The sequence below is a fragment of the Acipenser ruthenus genome, chromosome 22 (assembly GCF_902713425.1).
Source record: "Acipenser ruthenus chromosome 22, fAciRut3.2 maternal haplotype, whole genome shotgun sequence".
Lineage (NCBI taxonomy): Eukaryota > Metazoa > Chordata > Actinopteri > Acipenseriformes > Acipenseridae > Acipenser > Acipenser ruthenus.
The window spans coordinates 14261442-14284626 of NC_081210.1; the positions used below are offsets into that span (position 1 = coordinate 14261442).

At 42.6% G+C, this 23185-nt stretch overlaps 1 protein-coding gene across 1 annotated transcript; it reads right to left on the reverse strand.

The window, feature by feature from the left end:
- Positions 1-11446: 11446 nt before the first annotated feature.
- On the reverse strand, positions 11447-22661 carry LOC117431803 (jupiter microtubule associated homolog 2-like). Its single transcript, XM_034053106.3, has 5 exons — positions 22503-22661; positions 19802-19950; positions 14119-14261; positions 12989-13028; positions 11447-12712 (listed from the first exon to the last, which is right to left on the reverse strand). Exons 1-5 carry the CDS (start codon positions 22556-22558, stop codon positions 12555-12557), a joined length of 546 nt encoding a protein of 181 aa, XP_033908997.1. The 5' UTR covers positions 22559-22661; the 3' UTR covers positions 11447-12554.
- Positions 22662-23185: the final 524 nt, after the last annotated feature.

Sequence of the window (23185 nt, forward strand, 5' to 3'; positions counted from 1 at the left end):
TTGGGACAATTGGCTGACAGGTGTCTCTTGTTGGTCAGGTGTTTGTTGTTGGGTGATTAGGCACTTCATAAAAGAGCTGTGAACATCCTATCAGCCTGTCTCACTTTGATATCAGTGTTTGGAGTCCGTAGTCGAAAATCAATATGAAAAACAAATAACTTTCTGTTAAAGAAAAGCAGGCAATTTTTAAGCTGAAAGAAAAGAAAAACTCAATCAGAACCATAGCACAGAAATTGGGCATACCAAAATCAACAATTTGGAATATACCGAAGAACAAAGAAGTCACAGGTATAATTACCAATCAGCCAAGACCGGGTCGGCCAAGAACAACATCTGCAGTCGAGCTGTCAAGGAAAACCCTAAAACAACTGTCAGTGAAATCACCAACAACCTCCAGAGTGCAGGGGTGAAGGTATCAAAATCCACAGTTCACAGAAGACTCAGACAGCAGAAGTACAAAGGCTGCACCGCAAGATGTAAACCTCTCCTCAGCACCAAGAACAGAAAAGCCAGATTAGAATTTGCTTGGAAGTACAAAGATGAGCCAGGAGAGTTTTGGAAGTTTTATGGACAGATGAGACCAAGATAAACCTTTACCAAAGTGATGGAAAGGTTAAAGTGTGGAGAAAGAAAGGAACTACAGATGCTCCAAAGAACACCACCTTATCTGTGAAGCATGGTGGAGGTCATGTCATGGCCTGGGCATGCATAGCCGCCTCTGGAACTGGCTCACTCGTCTTTATTGATGATGTAACTAATGATGGCAGCAGCAGGATGAATTCTGAAGTTTACAGAAACATTTTGTCTGCATATGTAGAAGAAAATGCTTCCATACTTACTGGGCGGCGCTTCACCATGCAGCATGACAATGACCCAAAACATACGGCCAATGCAACCAAGGAGTTCATCAGGAGAAAAAAAGTGGAGAATCTGAGACTGGCCAAGTCAATCTCCAGATTTGAATCCAATTGAGCATGCATTTTACATGCTGAACTCTACAGGGCAGCATTGTGGAGTAGTGGTTAGGGCTCTGGACTCTTGACCGGAGGGCCGTGGGTTCAATCCCACGTCGGGGACGCTGCTGCTGTACCCTTGAGCAAGGTACTTTACCTAGATTGCTCCAGTAAAAAAAAAACAACTGTATAAATGGGTAATTGTATGTAAAAATAATGTGATATCCTGTAACAATTGTAAGTCGCCCTGGATAAGGGCGTCTGCTAAGAAATAATAATAATAATAATAATAATAATAATAATAAATGGCTGCAGCAAAGGCTTGGCAAAGCATCTCAAATGATTACACAAAGAGTTTGGTGAGCTCAATGGGACGCAGACTTCATGTAGTTATTGACTGAAAGGGATATGCAACCAAATACTGACACTTACACCCTGAAAGTTACTTAAAGTGAATGTGTCCCAATACTTATGGTCACTTGAAATAAGTGGGTTGAACACAAAGTATGTTTTTAGCATCAAGTTTGTTCTGCTGCACACAACTCGGCTATCGTTAGGTTATTATCACAACCCTGGTTCCCTGAAATAGAAATGTAACCATTACCTAATGGATATTTAACCTAAAGTCCCTGAAACCTGAATAAGATATGAGAGCTGCACGTAGTGCTTGTGACACAGTCGTGCTCGACCCAAGGGCATAAACAACCACTGACACAAGTAACGTCATCATTTTCCCTTCAAGACTGCTGCAATCATGGATGCAGCGAACTTGAGTTAATGGTTACATTTATAGTGGTTTGCAGAAGTATTCATCCCCCTGCAAAGTTTTCACATTTTGTTTGCACCTGACTTTACATGTAGAATATCGAGAACCAAAGGGGACAATGGGTCGATTCTTGGGAGGCAAATAGGTCCACGTGTGCTCTCCCGAACCGTTGCCAAATGAGGCTCACCACGTCTGAGGACTCCCCTTGAAAGGGGTCCGTTGCCCAATTCGTCACCCCAGGCAGATGTACTGCTTGCAGTGAGAGGAGGTGATGGTGCGCCCAAAGCAACAGCTTGCGGGCCACCCGATGGAGACTGGGGGACCTGAGGCCGCCCTGGTGGTTTATGTAAGCTACCACAGTAGTGCTGTCTGTCCGGACAAGCACCTGTCTCCGTTGAACATCCTGTAAAAAATTCTGCAAGGCTAGAAACACTGCCTGCAGCTCCAAAATATTTATATGGAGGTTCATACTCCTTGCGCTCCCCTGCCATTCCACACAGCGCCCCAGCCAAGGCTGGACACATCTGTGGTGATAACCTTTCTTCTGGTAACACTGCCCAGTGCTATGCCTATGCGTAGTTGAGCGGGCTCTGTCCACCTGGATAACTGAGACACTGTCAGCAGACGGCCGTGGTTCAATGCAGGCTGAAAAACCCTGTTGTTGAACTAGCCTTGGAGAGGGCGCATGTGTAGAAGACCCAAAGGAAGGATCTGGGAAGCTGCTGCCATCAAGCCCAGGAGCCGCTGAAACATAACTACTGTAAGCCAGAATAGCCTCCATGCACTTTGAAAAGGCACGAGGGGCTAAAGAGAGGCCGAATGGTAAAACCCAAAACTCGTATGCTGTCCCTTGGAAAGCGAACCTGAGGTACCTCCTGTGCCCTGATTTTATCGGGATGTAAAAGTAAGCATCTTTCAAGTCCACCGTAGTAAACCAGTCGCATGGCCTTATTGACTGCAACAGCTGCTGCATAGTTAACATTTTGAACCTCCGTTGACTCATCCGCTATACACGCCTGGGATAGCCACAGCTGACGTCTTGCGGTTATTATCCAGTAAAGGCGCTCCACATGGAGTGCAGGATGCGCTCTATAGTCTGGATGTCACAAGTTCGAGTCCAGGCTATTCCACAGCCGACAGTGAACGGGAGCTCCCAGGGGGCGGCGCACAATTGGCCGAGCGTCGCCCGGGGGGAGGGAGGGTTAGGTCGGCTAGGGTGTCCTCGGCTCACCGCGCACCAGCGACCCCTGTAGTCTGGCCGGGCGCCTGCGGGCTTGCCTCTAAGCTGCCCGAGAGCTGCGTTGTCCTCCGACGCTGTAGCTCTAGGGTGGCTGCATGGTGAGTCCGCACTGTGAAAAAAAAGCGGTCGGCTGACGGCACACGCTTCGGAGGACAGTGTGTGTTCGTCTTCGCCCTCCCGAGTCAGCGCATGGGTGGTAGCGGTGAGCTGAGCTTAAAAAATAATTGGCCATTCTAAAATTGGGAGAAAATAATAAAAATAATTGGCAACGACTAAATTTATAAAAAAAAAAAAAAAAAAAAAAAAACACCACGGCTGACTGCACAAAACGTGAAGTAAATTTTACTAAAACACGTGAAAACAATCGCAGTGTTAAAACAAAAGCGAAAAGTCAGATGTAACGCTTTGTGCCACTTATCTGTTCATAGATCTCTCTTCAGGTGGTGAAAGGAAAAATGATAACGATGTTTGTGCCAGCAGTCTTTTATGCCCTTGGGGGCGGGCATGACTACATCACACACTATGTGCAGCTTTGATATATCTATTCAGGTTAGACGGTATTAAAGGATTAATTCCCATGAGGTAATGGTTACATTTCGTACTTGATAGGGAAGCTATTGTCTTCAGATATTTTAAAAAAATCAAAACACCGCTCTTTAGAGCACTGGGAAAACAACTGTCTCTGTGTTCTTTTATCATTAGTATAGTAAGCGTGCCTAACCAAACATTTCAATCTGTGCTGGAAGAAATTCAAACATGAATAGCTGTGTACGTTATCAGCTAAAATAACAAGAATCGTCAATTGTTTTTTTCCTTATATTGGTGTCATGCCAATACCGATTATCGGTGCACCCATAATTATATATACTGAGCATCAAAAGAAACGTATCACTTATATTTGAGCATCAAAAGAAACTTATCACTTATATTTCACTGGGCGTGAGCTGGGGTGAAAGATAAGGCAGAAGAAGCAGCAAGGAGCAGTTAGTAGGACAGAATGCGGTCACTGACTGAGGGCGACGATGCCGCACATCCCAGGGGCAGAGGACCCAGCAACCGAAACGGTATAGAAAAGATGGTCCCCGACTGAGGGCGACGATGCCACCATCTCAGGGGCGAAGGGCCCGGCGACCGAAGACAGGATAGAAAAAGGGTCACCGACTGGGGGCGACGATGCCACCATCCCAGGGGCGGAGGACCCAGTGAAAACACATATGAGGGTTATGACTCGGAAAGCCACCCCTCGAGAGAAGATGAGAGAGGTACCCAGCATCTGAGGCTTCTGTGAGGGGCGCTCGTAAAACCCCTAATTGGCCGAGACGTCACGCTGCCTGGGACCTGAAAGTAGGACAAAGCATTGAGGTTAGTATAGGACTCAGCACGAGTGACCACGTCCTGAAGAGAGGCAGAATAGAACAGAGCCTCGAGTGAGATAAGATGACCGCAGGAGCTGCGACAGAAGTTTGGCCGGGGGTCCGCTCTGACTCACGCGGTGAGAACCCCCCTGAAGGTAAGGGAGGCAGCTGCCTAGCCCTGAGGTCGGGGAAGTGAGACTCACTTGCCCCCCAAAGGATGGACCCCTGGCACCACACGAAACTCCCACACCGTGAGACAAACAAAAGACAGCACATGCCGACGCATAACATAAACAAAAGACCAGAAGGACGAATAGGACAAACAGAGGGAGATTAGTAATTATTAGTAGGATGTGACTATGTGTATACCTGCCGCTCAGCGGAGAGGAAAAAACCCTTGAGGCACATTAGGGGAAAACCTCTGCTGGCCCCGGCAGACAGGTAGCCCCCACTCTGGGGCACGCTAGCGATTTTAGAATGGGCTGCAGCTATATCGGAGGGAGATGAATGACATAGGAATCTACTGCGGAAGAGGACCAGCGGCCCATGGTCTTGATTAGGCTGTGGTTGATGCTGGCTCCTGCAGCGGAGGTAGCTGCACCTATACGAAATGAATGAGGAGGGAGGCCTGCTCTGGAGGGTGGAAGGTGGGTTGACAACCAGCGATGAGTGATGATAGGAGCGAGGGGAATCAATGAACTGAGGGTCCTGGGGGGGGGGGGTTCTTGCTGGGGAGATACCTTGATGTTGAAAGGGGCAGATAGGGGACTCTACTTGACAGCTGAATGGACTAACCACGTTGAAATTGATCCCTCTTGGAGGTACGACCGAATGGTGAAGTAAATTAGAAGCAGAAGAAACTGTGAGTTCTGAGGTAGCCAAAGAAGGCCGAGAAGCAGATAATACCTTGACGTTGAAAATAAGGGGCAGATAGGGGAATCTGCTTGACAGCTGAATTAACTGACCGCGCTGAAATGGATCTGTCTGGAGGTACACAACTGGATGATGGGGTAAATTAGAACTGTGGATTCTGGGCTCCTAAGGAGACTGAAGAGGGCTCAGATGCAGATGATCTCCATAGGTAGATCCTTGTATGGAGAGAAGTGGCGTTTCCGAAGAGTAGAATGAGCAAACTGAGAATGTTCATTGATGCGGACAGCGGGAAGGTCGACAGAACGTGGATACTAAAAGTGGAGGCAGAAGGGGAGCTGGAACTGACAGTTGAGGTAGCAGCTGGAACTGGACGAACGTGTGTAAATCGACTGCTGGGGAAGCTCAGCACGCTTTGTGCTCCATTTTCTGGAATGGAGGGCAGAGATGAGATGTTGACTATCCTATGTGTCAGTTAATACGGGATCGATCTGCGGTCTGCTACTATCATGTCTGCTTGAAATGGAAAAGGTGAACTCACATTGAGAGACTGGGTTTCACAACTCCAGTTATTCTCCTATTAGTGGAACTCCTTAACTCATAAACAAGACAGATTTCCAGTCGCACCGCGTCTCTCACCATGTATTAATACTGTAATATTTGAGAGGATGTGTGGACATATGAATAGATTGCTGAGAAGTCAAGCACCTCGTATTTTTGATTAGATGGGGATTAGTATTAGCCTTGACTGCGGAATGCTTCCACGATCTGCGTACTGGAGGAAAGCAGAAGCGTTGGAAGATCTGGAGTAGTGCAGGTACAGATTAGACTGTAAACTAAAGCAACTTGCATGCTATAATAGAGAGTAGATCTGAAGAGGGAGCAGAGATCTGCTGCAGTGAGAAGCAATTAACAGTAGAGGATGGGATCTGCTGAACGGTGCAGAGATCTGAGGAAGTAAACAAAGAAGTGCTGTCAATAATGAGCGGTGGTCTGCTGTAGAGAGAGAGAGAGAGAGAGATCTGCTGAAGCAGTGATCTGTTATTGTGAATGGGGACTGCCATTGGTAGAGCGTGGTGGTCTGCTGCAGAACGCAGAGATCTGCTGAAGCAGGGATCTGTAATAGTGAATGGTGGATTGCCATCGGTAGTGTGATGATCTGCTGTAGAGCGCAGAGATCTGCTGTAGAGCGCAGAGATCTGCTGAATGCGGTGGATATTGGTCTTTGAGTTAAAGTGATTAGATGAAGACAGAGATGAAGAATGCATACAGCTGAGGCCGCTGTAGAACCTAAGAAGTTGAAGAATCTGTTGCTCTGAGGCTGTTGAAAAAACTATTGATTTGGTTGGGAGCAGTCCATGTATTGTCTAATCGCAGGATAGGACACTTGACTGAAATGATGATAGTTGTAGGTTTCCGTTTCTGACTGGCAGCTCACGGTAACTTGAAGGTTGAATAAAGTGCCTTGGTGAAGTTTGTCGGTTTTAAGGTGAGGAGCCAGATGAGGAAGCACGAATCCGGGAACAGGAAGAGGTCACTGGGATGGAAGCCTGGTGCAGGGAAGCTGGAAGTTAATGTGACGGTAGATTCGGAGCATCTCAGAAAGCCGACAAGTCCCTGGCTTCATGACCATGTTCTCAAAGGGGCGGGGCGGGGGGGGGGGGGGGGGGGGGTAAGAGTTGAAATTGAAGAATGTCATTTGATATAGATAGACAGAAGATGAGGCAGTAGGGGAACTCCCGAGAATCCATCAGAGTGAGAACTGTGGGAATAGATAGAAAAGCTGTAGTGTCCGAGCTTTGCAGCGATACCAAACTGATTTAATGTATAGAGAGAAAACTTGTGGTATTATACTGCCATCCAGAGGTTATGATTGGAATTAAACCATTGACTTGAGTGAAGCAGGGTAGAATCTATGAAGTTATTACGATTAAATCCTTATCTATGTAGAACAACATTTGCTTATTCCTTTAGCTTTGAATAATAAATATTTTAGACATGTTTAGGACAGTTAATCATAAATATAAATAAGTTAACACAGTATTTAGATGTTATGGTTCGGCGCGTTGAATTCGTCTCTGCCAGTTGTGAAAGCGCAGCAACAGGAAGCCGGAAGATTGCAGTGCTGAGGCTGCCCGGTCACCATGACAACTTACCACTCCCCGCAGTCACTCAATGAGGGCGTTGCCGTGGTAACCATGGTCTGTGAGGCGCCGGTGGAAAAGTTACAGTACAATAGTGTCGTTGGAGAATGTTGTGAACAGTCAAGTCACGAGCCGCCACTGGTTGAAAATTGAGTTTAGAATGGGCTGGATACGTCTTTAAAAAGTTGAACGTAGCTGATGGAGGTCCAGGGCAGGATCTTCTGATGGAATGGTAATTGTGCCAGCTCTGTGGGAGCGGGGGAGGGGCGTGTGATTGCAGACGAGGAGTAAAGAAAGATTCCGCAGACATAACTTCGTGGTAGAATTAAAAGAGCTAAAGTAAGGCAATCGCAGACAACGGAAATGTCGATGTCTTGTCGAAGGAGCTTGAAAGTTTAACGGAGGACCAGACTTTCTGATAAGGTTGCAGACAAGTTGAGTAATGAAGCTGCGCTTTAGACGGCTTTGATGCCGAGGTGGAGACTGGATAGAACAGGAAAGAGTAACGTTGGAGCTCTTGGAGCCGAAAAGAGAAGCTGAATGAAAAGAAAGATCACCTGAGCAGGTTTGAAAATGATTGATAATATCTTGGCAGCGATGTGCAGACAAACGACTTGCAGTGAGCGAGGCAACGAAGTTTAGATATTAGAGGTGAAGCACGAAACGACGGCGTCTGAGCGTTTGCTACAAAAACGAAACACTAGACAGAAAAGGTGCAGGTGATCAGGTCTTGAATAGAAAATAGATGCTAATTAACGGGAGATTAGAAAATTGAAAGATTAGAGGCCCCCAGCTCCACGCCCCCTGAACCTCGCAAGCTAACATTTGGATAAAATTCACTAGGTGTGATCAAAAATGACAAACTGTTTTAGAGCAGGTGCAGTGACTTTTTATTGTGCTGCTTAACAACTGACATCACGAAGATGCTGCAAAATGATCTGTCGATCTTGGGCGGGTGTTGTGACTCTTGGTCTCCCAGTTCGTTGCCTGTCATTGACAGAGTGTGTCTGGTTATACTGTCTCGCCAGGTTTGAAATTGCTGGTGTGAGCACCCAAGACGACGAGCCACAGTACGCTGCCCTAGTCCAGCCTCCAACATGCCAATTGCATGAAAGCGCTGCTCTCTTGACAGACATGGCAGAGTTATTTTGTATTTTAGTCAGATGTGTGTTGTTATGTGTCCCATGTCCTGCGGCACCCCCCTACCCCACCCCCTCGGATTGTTATTAACTTTCCACACAATTCTTCTACTTGTTCTTGGTGAAAGAAACTTCTTTCTTCTGGACCGAGGGAGCGTTGTGACAGTACCATGAGTCTTGTACTTCTTGATAATAGAAACAATAGTTGAAATTGGGATACTGAAATGCTTGGACATCTTTTTGTATCCTTCTCCAGCTTTATGACAAATAATTTTCTGCCCAAGGTCTTCAGATAGCTCTTTACTTTTTCCCATATTGACTTATTGGTAATGACAGCAATCATCCTATGCCTAACCCTTTTATACTCTCTAAGAATGTTCACCAACAATCCAGCATTTTCTAAACTTGTCTAGAATTTGGTTCTGCATTATCATATTGAAATGTCTAGCACCTTGTAGACAACACTGATATAGCATCAAAGGGTATGAATACTTTTTAATTAGATTTTTTTGAGTTTTGCAAAAAAAAAAAAAAAAAAAATTGAAGATAATTTGCTACAAAAGATTTCTTCAAAAATTATTTGACAAATTTCTAGAAATTATAAATTTCCATTGGGGTATGTAAACTTTTGGACTACAACTGTGTGTGTGTTTGTGTGTGTGTGTGTGTGTGTGTGTATATGTATATATATATATACACACACAGTCACCTCCAAAATTATTGGCACCCTTGATAAAGATGAGCAAAAAAGACTATAAAATAAGTAATACGAGTACTGAGCTATATTGTAATTTGCCAACATGTGGAATATATTTTACTTTATTAATGATTCATGGAATCAACCAAAATTACACATTGCTCAAATTATACATTTATTTCCAAAAAAAACCCTGAAGTGTCACAATTATTGGCACCCTTGTTTTCAGTACTTTTTCTATAATGTTTAATGAGATTGGAGAACACATTGGGAGGGATCTTAGACCATTCCTCCATACAGAATCTTTGCAGATCCTTGATATCATTCAGTCTGCGCTTATGGACTGCCCTTTTCAATTGAACACAGGTTTTCAATGGGGTTCAAGTCCGGAGACTGAGATGGCCATTGCAAAATGTTGATTTCGTGGTCAATTAACCATTTCTTTGTGGATTTTGATGTGTGCTTGGGGTCATTGTCTTGCTGGAAGATCCACTTGCGGCCAAGTTTCAGCCTCCTGGCAAAGGCAACCAGGTTTTTGGCTAAAATGTCCTGGTACTGGGTAGAGTTCATGGTGCCATTGACCTTAACAAGGGCCCCAGGACCAGTGGAAGCAAAACAGCCCAATAACATCAAAGATAAACCACCATATTTTACAGTAGGTATGAGGTTCTTTTCTGCACACGCATCCTTCTTTGGACGCCAAACCCACCGCTGGTGTGCGTGGCCAAAGAGCTCTATTTTCATCTCATCTGACCATAGCACCCGGTTCCAATCGAAGTGCCAATGGCGTTTAGCAAATCCAGGCGCTTACGTTTGTTGGTTGCTCTCAATAAAGGCTTTTTTCTGGCAACCCTTCCAAATATCCTATTGGCATGGAGGTGGCGTCTAATTGTAGATTTCGAGACTTGGTGACCCCAAGATGCAACCAACCAACTGTGGCCCTTGGATTTCCCTTTGCCTCCCGAACCATCTGCCTCACTGTGCGTGGGGGCAAGATACACTTGCGTCCTCTACCAGGCAAGTTTACCACTGTTCCAATGGCTTTGAACTTCTTAATTTTTGCGCTAATAGTGGTAAGTGGTATATTTAGTTTTTTAACTATTGTTTTGTACCCATTGCCTGATTTATGAAGGTCAACCATTTGACTCTTTTCATTTGTGAGTTCTTTGCCTTTCCCCAGGGTGATGGATGACAATTGGATTTCATATGCGTGTTACCTCATTTTTATACCCCAGTGAAACAGGAAGCCATGGAAAGCCACAATACAGTTCCTTAAGACTGAGATGAACTTGAAGTAGAATGTTAATGGAGATTTAATTTTGTTTGATTTTATTTATAAGAATCTTTATGGGTGCCAATAATTCTGACACCTATATCTGAGAAAACATTTTATTACTTGTTAATAAAAAAAACTTTCTCTGAGCAATTGTATTAAGAATAAAAGAACATGGTTTTCCCCATATATTTGAGCATAAAATATAGCTCATTACCTGTGTATACATATACACACACACACACACACACACATACATACATATATGTATGTATATATATATATATTGTGAGACAGCAGGGAGGGGGTTAAATCCTCCCTATAGGAAAACATGTGCGTAAGGCACATTTTGTTTTTGTTTTATGTAATTGCTTAATTGGTGTTAATTGTTTTAATTGTTTAATTGTTTTATTGTTTAATCATTACCTGCACCTGGCTATTATTGAAAATTAGAGCCAGGTGCAGGGTTTTAAAAGGAGAGCAGTCAGTCTGCTCTGGGCGGCTGCTGAAAAGGGTAGAAGCCCGACTGTGCTGGTGTGTGGGTACAGCTGTAATTTGAAAAAAAAAAAAAAAAAAAGGTAGAGTGAAGCCTTTTTGTGTGTGTGCTGTTTTGTTTGTTTTTGTTACAGGTAAACAGCTTAGCTGTCCTGTTTTTAGTTAGGGTCCTGTTTTGTTTAGTTATTGCTCAAAGAGAGCTAGGTGTTTGTTTTGTTTATTTTTGTGTTTATTAAAAATAGCGCAAACGCGCTTAGAAAATCCATTTCTGTGTGTGGGGTCAGTGTTTTTAAAGGGGCAACGAACGTGAGAGGTACCATTCTTTCACTATATATATATATATATATATATATATATATATATATATATATATATATATACACACACACACACACATACATATATACACACACACACACACACACAGTATAATACATTTGAACTACAATTTAATTTGCTACAAAGCTAAACAGTAGCACTTTAAAAGTGACTCAAAAGTATGAAATGACAGCAGTTAAAGTTTATGAAAATACAGAAGTTTATTGAGATATACAGCACACATAAACAGATTCTTCTTATATGCTCGGTGCCAACCAGGCACATTTGTATGTTATAAAAAGGCACACAAAGGCTGGCACTTTGATAGACAGAGAACAGGAACTGCTATTGCACAAATAAACCCCCTACATAACTAGGGAACTACCCTACCACAAAGAATAGTTTCATTTGATTTTTTAAATAACAAATAATGTACTCATTGTCCTACAGGTTTAATGTGTTTGCAGCTTTTCATTTCTAATACCACACTCTGCCTCTAACCAGCAATGGTAAACAAAAAACAAAAAACCTAGGAATAAAGTCTTTGCTTTGGGCTTGAGACTGCAATCCCTGAACAGACTATAAAGAAGGATGAGATTAGTCAGACTGGATTGTTCAGCGCAGGGGGAGATGAAGGAGACAGGGATGGCGATGTAGCCTCTGTTCCAGCAGGGCTACAGCAGGCCCTTTCATTATAGAACATGACCTGAGGAATCTGCCTCCACCCTCCCGGGGTCACACGCAGGTAGGCAGAGACCAACTGCTTCACAAACCTACCTTTTACAGTACATTTATTAGTTCACACAGAGCTAAAGAGGAGAGCGCAAAGGCAGTGGCTGGTTCTCGTTTATAAGAAGACAACACTGTTAAGAGGGATACAGAAACACAGAGAGAGTGCAAAGGCAGTGGCTGGTTCTTATTAGTAGAAGACAACACTGTTAAGAGAAAGGGATACAGAAACACAGAAAGAGTGCAAAGGCAGTGGCTGGTTCTTATTAGTAGAAGACAACACTGTTAAGAGAGAGTGATACAGAAACACAGAGAGAGAGTGCAAAGGCAGTGGCTGGTTCTCGTTAATAAGAAGACAACGCTGTTAAGAGAGGGATACAGAAACACAGAAAGAGTGCAAAGGCAGTGGCTAGTTCTTGTTTGTAGAAGACAACACTGTTAAGAGAGGGATACAGAAACACATAGAGAGAGTGCAAGGCAGTGGCTGGTTCTCGTTTATAAGAAGACAGCGTCGTTAAGAGAGGGATACAGAAACAGAGAGAGAGAGAGAGTGCAAAAGCAGCGGCTGGTTCTTGTTAGTAGAAGACAACACTGGACTTGCCCCCAGGAGGCTGGATGACCTTGTTGTGAGCCCGGGGTCGAGGGCCCAGTCTGGGCTCGTGCTCATCTACACTAGGCTGAGGGGCTGGCTCCTGCGTCTTCTGCTCGCTCCTCTGCACCACACACTCCACTCCTAAAAAAGAAACAGAGCTCATGCTCAGGGGCTCAGGATACACTTGTGGTCCTATCCGAAGACCTAGAACAAATAGAACACTCAAGAGGGCTTCTTACAATGGCTTGTGTGGTGATACATTCCCAATGCATTCAAGTTTAAATGTGTTGAATACATTAAGCCATGGAAATCAACACCCCAAATTACAATAGCATGGTTTGGACTACCGCTACAACAAGTTTGTCAGAGACATGTATCCTTCGCCTATCTGTATAAAATAAGAGATATTGGTCTCACCTTTCTCCTCGGTTGACTTTCCCGCAAAGATGTTGGTATCCTGTAAAGCAGAGGTACAGTTATTGTGGCACCCGTTTCTACTCCGCTGTTACAACTTAAAAATGACCCCACTCCACAAAGCGGAGACTGTCCCTCATTCATGTGAAACAAATAATCCATCGCTCAATTATCTCTTGAAATACATTGATTTCTCAAATGGGTCTTGTCTTAATTGTTACCGCAGTGTACAGATTCAAATAAGCTGCCCCTTGTAAACTAGTTACTGATGGGGATGTCTTATGATTACAATGTATTTTTGTTTGAGGGGGATACCTTTGGTTCGAATGTATTTGTCTGGGTTTGTATATAGGGGAAAACAACCAAGGTTTCATCAGAAAAAGGGGTTTAAAAGGGGGTCTATGGCAGGGCCTCTCAAAGTAGGGGTCAGGAGGGTTACAGTCTATTGCACAGGTCTTTCAAAAACAGACAGTATTTGGGAAATCTGTCCGTTGCAATATATTTTCTGCTTGAATTTTTTGTTTGTTGTAGAATTGACAACTTTAAAGAACTGGGCCAGATAAATTTAATTTAAAAAGGAGCAATAAACATCTAGACTTTTGTGGAAACGTTTCATTTGTCATTGGCTTGTAGTGTTTATTAAGTCAGCACTATCATGTGTTTAATAGTGAGAGGATTCATTCCTAGCAGTCTCCCTGGCTCTACTGCAGTATTGTATTGTGTCACAATCACTGAAAATGCAGCATACCAACCTTTCCAACATTACACAAAAATCATTCAAATCATTCCCTGCAGCGCCAGGGACCCACTTACAGCACTGTGGTGACCCTGAGGAGCTGCAATACAATACAATGCAATAAAATTACTATTAAGGTAGCCGACAGGGAATTTGATAGCTTGTTTGTGAGTGAGTGTGCATGTGAGTGAGTGACAGTGAGAGTGTTCATGCATGCATGCAAGAGTGCGCATGTAAGTGAGTGACTGACCAAGTGTGCATGCGAGTGAGTGAGTAAGTAAGTAAGTGAGTGTGTGAGTGTGCATGCGAGTGAGCGCTCGCATGTGAGAGCGAGTGTGCATGTACGTGAGTGACGGCAAGTGAGTGTGCATGCATGAGTTTTGCTGCTTGTCCCCACCTTTGGCTTGTTGGGATGGATGGGTGCGATGGAGCTGCTCACTGAATCTCCAAAGATGTTGCTGGTCTTTGATCCGAGAGGTTGGGGGTGCTGCAGGGGCTGGCTCGGCTGTGCCCCTCCGAATATCTCGCTGTCTTTGCCGCCTGCAGACAGAGGTACGTTACTGACTTAATTTCCACATGGCTTATTTACCATTTAAAGTAAACAAGTGAAGAAACAGCTGCTTGGGTTTGTGTGGATCGCTGTTCTCTAAAGCAGCAAGCAACACAAACCCAAGCGGCTGTTTCAGTTCCAGCTGAATGGCACATGTGGTCCTAATATCTAGGAAGAGAGAAGGCAGAACCAGGGAGAGGACAGACCCACTAAACTCCTGAACATGTCAAATAATGCAATCAATCAGAAGAGCTAAACTACTATCTTTAAAAACAAGATAATCATAGGACACAGAAAAGGAAGCAGTTACAGCAAGGAAGGATTGAAAGAGAAGGCCATCATGGAGTACATTTATTATTGTCTTTAAACAAAACGCAGCCAGGAGCATTTCTCGCAAAAGTAAAATAAAAAGGGCTGTGCTTCAAAGACCTTGTTAAATCCAGCCCAAAGTTAAATGTTCATAAAGGTAAAGTGTTCTATTCTAAATCACAAAAACACAGAATTGAAATATCAAAAGGGGTGGTACAGAACTACAACAGGCCTGCCTGAGCCCTGACACTGTCCTGGAGATGGTCTGTAAATAAGAGGATGCTGATCAGTCAGTCTTACTCGTGAAGAACTCCACCAGTATCTTATGGAGTCATTTTTCCTGGCAAAGACAGCAATACAACAAGCAGCACTGTTCCTTTCAATAGTTCGCCATTCTATATCACTCACAAAATAATGTCAGAACACTGTAGTAATTTCAGCAAACATTATGCTTGTTAAAAAGTAGCAGTATGTTACAATTCCCATACAAAGGGAATAGATATAGTGGAGACGGCCGTATGCGTAGCACACTTGACATTTTTCCACATTTTAGGAGAACTGTTATCCAATAATTAATGAAACTTTGTGTTATTATTATTTAGCAGACATTATTGAGGATATCAGATTCTAGGGATATATCACATTGAGTGGAGAATCACTTATCAAACTGTGATTAAATATTTCATTGACAATTCTTATTATCTGTACACACTGTTGCTATAGTGCACATCACGGCCGTCAAACTGAGTGGTCCAGATAAGCTGCGTACCTGCCGTTTTTACGCATTAACAAATCAGAAATACGCACTAAATTTAAACTGAATGCATAAAAATATGCACAGCAATTTTGCTGCACAGCTTGTCTGCCTCCCCTCCTGCCTCCCCTAAAACTACCACTAACAACTTACTTACTAGGAAACTGTACACAAGAAAAAACAACCTATCAAATCAGGGTTCGACATCATCCATGGCCCGCTGGCCTGGGGCCGGTACAGATCGCAGTTTGGCTGGTAGTTATGAAGCACCACAGGCCCAACTGGGCCGGTAACATTTTTTAACTGTATAATGTATACAGTACAGTAAACATGGCTTCTGTTTTATGAACGCAGGAAAATGGGCCCCCCCCGATAACTGCGTAATTGAACTAATCCAAACTTTCCCGCCGCACGTCGTATTTGTTGTACAGTCAGCAAGCGAGACTACATACTGAAGTACTGCTGTAAATACTCGTTACCTCGACATGGCAATAGCCTTTTCACACTTGCACATCCGGACCGAGCCGAGCCCTCGCAGTCATGCTAGTTTCACAGTTTCACAAAAATGAAATATTAAGATTTAATGGACTCAGTTCTTGGTCACAGACCTGCAGCGATTGGCGCCGATATGTTGAATTGGACGACTTGTCTTCTGGAATCAATGTGCTGTCCCACACGGAATGAAGCTGAGGTTACATATTACAACATTCTTTAAGCTTTGCCACTTTATTTTTTAAAAGTATTTCTCCTTTAAATTGTTTAACACTGATAGGTATCATTTAAAAACAGACCAGAAAAAAAACGTACAGTGTGTTAACTGCAATATCTACTGCTGTTTGTATTCCATATATGTTTTCTAATGAATAAAGTGATCAGTAATTGCGCATATTATTTTGTGGTTCCTTTATAAACCAGTCCTTAACAGAAAAAATTGATACACATCTATTGGAAATGTGCATACAGTAAAAATACTGTATATTAACATTGCAGGTATAAAAACAAGTTGTAAAGAAATCTTTAAATACGCTTAGATTTAAGTCTTTATTTTTCTGAAGTGTTTACTGACGTTTCAAATACTATCTGTAATTTTTTTAAATTAGTAGTAGTTAATCTAACTAATAATATGAAATTAAAATTACTCAGTTTGTATTTGCATTCAGCAACATGTGAAAAACAAACAAACAAGTCGGCTTTTTTTTCAGAACACTTGTTTCACGCTGCGGTTTAGCCCCATATTTCTCAATTCCTGTGAAATCTTTTGGTAGACTATTGTTTCGGACAGTACGACCTCAGGATCCATTCTCAAAACAAATCCACACCACTCCTCCACGCTGCGTTGGCTCGGCTTGGTTCTGGCTTGGCTCGGCTCGGGTGTGCTAGTGTGAAAAGGCTATAATAGTTTGCAAGATAGCAGGTGTTTGTCTGCAGCTGTGACTGCAGCGAAAAAAGATGCACCAATGGATACCCAGATACGGCGCATGGAAGCTGGCCAATGGAATTGAATTGTCAAGCTTTTTGATTTGAGATACAATGTGTTCAGGTCAGAAATGCCATTCACAATCTTTACAGGACTTGTTCGTACCAGCAGTAAGATTGGTGCTGACCTGGGAGAGGCTACACAAGAGACAATGCTCCGAGAACGATTATTTATATTATGATTCTTGTTTGAATAGTGTTTATTATTAGGATTAGCATAAATCTGTTAACTTTTTAGCGTTGGTGTTACTGTATGGTGACAGCTCGGTTGTGGGTTTGCTTGTAAACGAGTCAATTGCACACATACATTTTCAAATCTTGAATGCAGTGTTTTCATTTTGTGACAAGCACGCCAAAGTATGCATGTTAAATGGCTGAAATAATTCAATAACATATATTGAAAAGCATCGCTTAGCCACTTTATTTGAGAGGTGGGCTCTCTCCCATCATGAAAGAATATGCCATGCGAACTAAAGTGGTCCCCCCCCTCCTTTTGTTTTTTTCAGGACTGAGTCCGTTTGTATTCACAATGCGATTTGCAATGCACTCGGCTCATTTATATGGTGTGAGAACCGGGTGTTTAATGTCCTGCAAGGAATAATACAGGTTTTTAAGCCTGTTTTAGATTCTTACACATTGCTGTGGAAGAACGCACTGGGGAGCACTGCTAATTTAATGAATACATTTCTTGAATGCCTGCAGTAGGAGAATGCAGTCTGCACGGTTCTGCTAATAGTCAGTATTAAACAAAGTAATTTATATATTTCACTATTTTGTGAGTTTTGTTGAGTTCGGCTAGAGTTTGGTGTCAGGTCAAAATTTCTACCAGAGAGCTTCAGGTTCTCGCACTGTCCATGTAGTTTAGGATTACCAGATTTCCACTGTGAAAATAAAACGGGAAGGTTTTTTTTTTTTCTTTAAATTACTGACACCGTAACAACTCAGAAGCCAAAAATAACAGTATAAATAACATTATTTTTAGTGTCATCTTGTCAAAACATGTTAAATGTACAAAAAGCCAGATTTAAAAAATAGTTTACCATTTAAACACATGGTATACACAATCAGAATGGTTAAACAAATATCCATAAGACTGTTAATTTTATTTTTGAATGGCGCTAACACACAACCTAATAAATTACTCTGCTATTAACTTGCCAAGCAGGGTGATAGAGTTTTGTACTTACTGTGTCAGTTAAAATTGTATCCGGGCCAGTAAAAACACTACCCCAGTGGCCCAAGGGGCCAGCAGTAAAAAATCTAAATGTAGAGCCCTGGTTTCAAACATTATCCAATCCCTGGCTAGCCCTGCTGTCTTTGCAGCTTTTTTGTTTCATATCGTTTATTGTGGTTCATCTTCAAATAACACACCTTAATTCACAGTGTGTTGTATATATCCACCATTATAAATAATATATTCTATTTATTAACTTAAGGCAGTGGTTTTCAACCTTTATTAAAACTCTACCCCATCTGTCTGAAGCGTTTCAGCTGAAGCACCCCTTTACAATTTGAATTCTGCTGAATAGTAGGGTACCAGACTTGCAAAAATAGACAGAAAAATCTGATTAACAAGTGTATTTTTGGTTTATTACATATGTTCTGATTTCCAGATAAATGTATGTATTTATTTATTTAAAATAGGGTATATTTTTTTTATGAACAAGTAGTTTGAAAAACTGGTACATTTTTCTAAATATAAACCAAGAAAGAACAAACATTCGGGTAGAAATCAGGTTTTGTTCAGCCATGAGATTAAAAAATGCTTAACCCCAAAGTATTTACAGCTGGCTACTTTATCAGCTTAAAGTGCTGGTTTTACCTCCAGGTTGTATTTTCTTTTTGGTTATTCAACAAAAAAACAGTTGTACTACATTCATTAGGCTACAGATGCCCATTAAAATAACCATTTGCTGTAGTGTGTTTGCAGACAGTTTACACTCTTGTCTTTCAGGGAACACAAAAAAGATACAATATCAAAAATACATATCTGAAAGGACTGAGCTTTAAAATAAGTAGGCTTCTTTGGTTTTGTTGGTACAGTACTATATTTTCAACAGAAATAGTATTTTAATTCAGAACGATATGATTCTGAAAAAAATAGTGAATAAGAATAGCTGTTGTCTCTGATTTTATTGTAATACTAAGGTTTTATACTGTAGTTCAATGTAACACTGCAGTTCAAATGTAAGGCTTTTTTTTTTTTAATTTAGAGCGACCAATTATTTATTTTCCCCCCAATTTGAAATGTCCAGTTCTGTTTTTTCTCCTCACCGCTGCGAGTCCCCACACAGCACGGCGAGCGAGCGAGCATCCTCCGATCTCACAAGCCTAAAACCAGAATCGCTTTTACACTGAGCAATCCAGAGCAGAGATGGGCGGGCTACCGATCCCAGAGAACAGAGACCAGCCCTGCTTCTTATTCACTCTGAACGTGCTTGGTGTCTGGCCAGTATTGTTCGCCGTTGTGTGATGAGGAGAAAAAGTCCCTGCCGGTTTCCCATCCTCCACCCCGGGAGTGTCAGAGCCAATGTGACGCCTCCCTCGATCCCCAGCAAAGTTCGGCCTCTTTGCACAGCCCGGATGCGAACTGGCACCGTCCATACTGTGTGACTCATCCTGCACTCCCTGCGGCAGCGCTTTAACTGGATGAGCCACTCTGGGATCCTGAATTCTCTTTTTCAATGCCTATCCCATTACCATTAAACATTGTACAGGATTTATCGAGATTACTTATGACCTCAAGGTGTAATGTTGCATTTTACCCCCTGAAAATACATTTTATTCTCTGTGTTCAAATTAGAGGGTACATTACTCCCTGACCCAAAACCTTATCTGAAGTGCTGGCTGTAGCGATGAGGGATGTTTGTTACTGACAAACTCATTGGTTTACTTTCAGAGAACTAAGCAGTTACCAAACCTTCATCAACACCACTTGAAACCCAAGACCGTGACCCACTGGACCTGAAGGAATATAAAATCCACGCTCACCTGATGGGTTGGTCTTTTTCGGGTGGCTCTGGGGTGCCTCCGGGGCTGCGAATATACTGGAGGCCATCTTGTGCTGTCTGTTGGGACTAGTGGTCTCCTCCCCACCCCCAAACAAGTTACTGGAGCCCCCTCCTGGCGGCCTCAGGACCCTGCAACAACACCACCAAGCAGTTACAGTGAGTGGGCTTGAAACAACTGCCTGCATACAGAAAACAGTTTGCTTGCATTGTGAAATGCACCACCTATAACACAGAATGTATGCATGCAGCTGCCAGAACAAAGCATGTTTCAGAAGCTGTATTAGACAAGACAGATGCTGATCCATTCACATCTCTACATCTAATAATTGCAATATAAAATAATCTTGTAAAACGTTAAACATGTAGAATCACATGCTGCCTCTTGTCCTCAAGGCATTTTACTTTCAAATTCTAGGGGGCTGAATCAGTATCTAATTAAGTTTTAAAAATGTGGAGGTCAAGCCACCCACTTTCTGGGCTTTGCAGATAACAGTTCCCTTGCAAGTGATGCATATTTATTGTAAAAACTGTTGGATGTTTTCTATCCAAAGTTTCTTGATTATGTTATCTTTAAAGTCCTTGTAGCTAACAAACTACAATACAACCTCAGAGTTATGAAGCCCTTGGGAATGGAGGTTGTTCTTAAGTCTGAAATGCCCGTAACTCTGACAATTAGTTTTCAATGGTTTTAATACATGTGTACACCTGCTATCTACACCCTCAATCTGAAGAATAATACAAGGATACAGCACAGTAATGCAATACTCATAATGTTATAGTTCTAAAGTTTTTTAAACAGTACTATAAATGGAGAAAAAGGCTAAATTGAAGTTACCATTGAAATTGCAACTGTAGCAAAAGCACAGATTTAAACGTCCAGGAAAACCTAAACACATCAGTGCAGCTTGCTCAGCCATCCAGCCTGCTTTGGCTTGGGGGGGGGGGGGGGGGGGGGGGGCCCAGACACACGACTGTGCTTTGTTTCAAACTAAAATGCTCCAATAAAATTGCACGTACTTGCTCTGAAACCTGCCTCACCTTTCTGAATGCATTTGTTGGTACAGTAATGTTGTCTTCTCCATGAAGAGCACACCACTTATGTAGGAGCGCCTATCTGCTTGCATTGCACGCATGATTGAGTGATTGCATACTTCCATTTGAAAGTGGGGGTTCGGTAGACCGGTCAGTTCGTAAGTTTGTAACTCTGGGGTTCTACTGTAACTCCATCTGACCAGTTTAGCACATCCATGAGCTACTTCGGTCTGAAACGTGAACTACTTGAAGTTAAAGAAAGCGGTCAGTTTTGTATCCCTTATTCTAGGATATCTGTTACACCTCAGTCATTTCACCTCAGCAGTGACTTCTAGCTCAAAGCAAGCTACTTGCTGAAAGCATGTCTGTAATAGGGGGTGCTGCTGAAGGGTGGGGTCAGGTGAAATGATTAGGCAAGTACAACACAAACTGAAAGCATGTCTGTAATAGGGGGTGCTGCTGAAGGGTGGGGGTCTGGTGAAATGACCAGGCAAGTACAACACAAACTGAAAGCATGTCTGTAATAGGGGGTGCTGCTGAAGGGTGGGGGTCTGGTGAAATGACCAGGCAAGTACAACACAAACTGAAAGCATGGCTTGGGAACAGATTCCTTTAACAGCGTAGCACCAGATATTTTAACATCCAAACGCAGGATTGAAACTAAAATAACAAATGGAAGTGCACAGGAGATGATGGGATTATTTTGTACAATAACTAAACTCACAGGCCATATAACAAAGTTTAAAACAGTGTTTGTAATCCTCTCATCAAGATGAAAGGGTGCTTGTCAATGTATGTATTTATAGCACAGTAAGAATCCTGGATGTTTGTTTCTGACAGTCTTCCACAGCTTACACTTTACTTTTTAGTTTGTTTATTACCAGAAGGCTTTCACATTTTTAGTAAAGGGCACTTTTGGGGACACTAAGCAAGCCTCGTTGAGTGCATTCCAATGTAAGCTATGATGGCGACTCAGTTCAAACACCTTGAGGCTAAAGAGGAGGAAGCAGAATTACTCAACTGCTTCCCTTCCTGTCGCCGCTGCAGAGACAAGAGCGCATTGAACTGTGTAGTGCACAGACACCGACGTCTCAGCAGCACAAGCATACTTCAAACACAGCTGTATGTAAAGTAGGGCAAGACATAGCCTACGCGTCTTAGCGTTGCAGTCTTGTGGATAGTACGGTAGCCTCACATTCTTCAGTGTTTGACGAACACAAGCAGTTTTATTTTCTATATTTATCTAATTAAAATGTAACGTAGCTTGGCCACACTCCTCTAAAACAAGGCCATAAAACATGTCGTTTTCTAAACACAACTTAAAATTAATAGTACGCCTACAAAAATGAATACAATTCCCCCACAAAATAGCCAGAAGAGTCCTTACACGCCAAGCCGTAATGTCGGTGTACTACTAGCGTACTCATTACTTAGACAGAAACTTCCGCAGGACTAAAGTATTCTTTTTAATACATTTTAAGACAACGAAAGGAACCCCCCCCCCCCCCCCAAAAAAAAAAATTGCCAGAAAGCAAATATACTGGCGTGAACCTGACCAGGCCGGGCCACGAGAAATGCAACATTGACGTGGTCTATTATTAAGCTTAAGTAAGATACTAATCCGTCCTAAAACATCATGTTTTACTCACCTGGAACTGGATTTCGAGCCGGTATCCAAACCCTGAAACATATTAGTTGAAGTCATTATTACCGCTTTTTGTTCCCCTTCCACCACCAGCTCTCACTCCACTCAACTCAACTCCGCTCACCGGAGATAACTAATTCCGCCTTCTGGGCTACTCCCTTGCGCGAAAACATAACAACTGTCAATCACACTTACTGTACCGCCCATTGTCGTGAGCAACGTTATGATTTGTTATTTGCGATGTCATTCACACGTGCATAGTCCTGTAGTGAGCTGTGTATGTTTTTCCTAAAAGGTCGCTGTTCAGAGGTGAAATGGTAGAGGGAGGAGAGGTAATACTTTTTATTGGACTAGCATAGGAGATACATCGGACCAGGATGAATCTACACACGCACCATCAGCAACAACATTACCAGCACTAGTATTGGCAACCATTTCAACATGCCGAACCGTTTCTCAGCATGCTCTGACGGTTCTTGTTTCAAAAGACCCTTTCAAGAACACACACGACAGGAGAACTGGGAGAACTGGGAGTTTTAAGTGGTTTGTACAAAAAAAATAAATGAAGTTAAAAAAAAATCCCGGGTTGAGTATTTATTTTACACTGGGTTGAGTATTTATTTTACACTTCATTGTGTAAAAAAAAAGTTGAAGGAAAAAAAAGTGTGCGCAAGCAAGCGAAGATCA

What these genes read in the sequence shown, in the direction of transcription:
- LOC117431803 (XM_034053106.3), bottom strand. Translation starts at nt 22,558, where the DNA reads ATGACTTCAACTAATATGTTTCAGGGTTTGGATACCGGCTCGAAATCC. An exon ending in TCCATCCCAACAAGCCAAAG is followed by an intron (nt 13,029 to 14,118) that starts GTGGGGACAAGC and finishes TCTGCTTTACAG; the next exon opens with GATACCAACATCTTTGCGGG. An exon ending in AAAGTCAACCGAGGAGAAAG is followed by an intron (nt 12,713 to 12,988) that starts GTGAGACCAATA and finishes TTTCTTTTTTAG; the next exon opens with GAGTGGAGTGTGTGGTGCAG.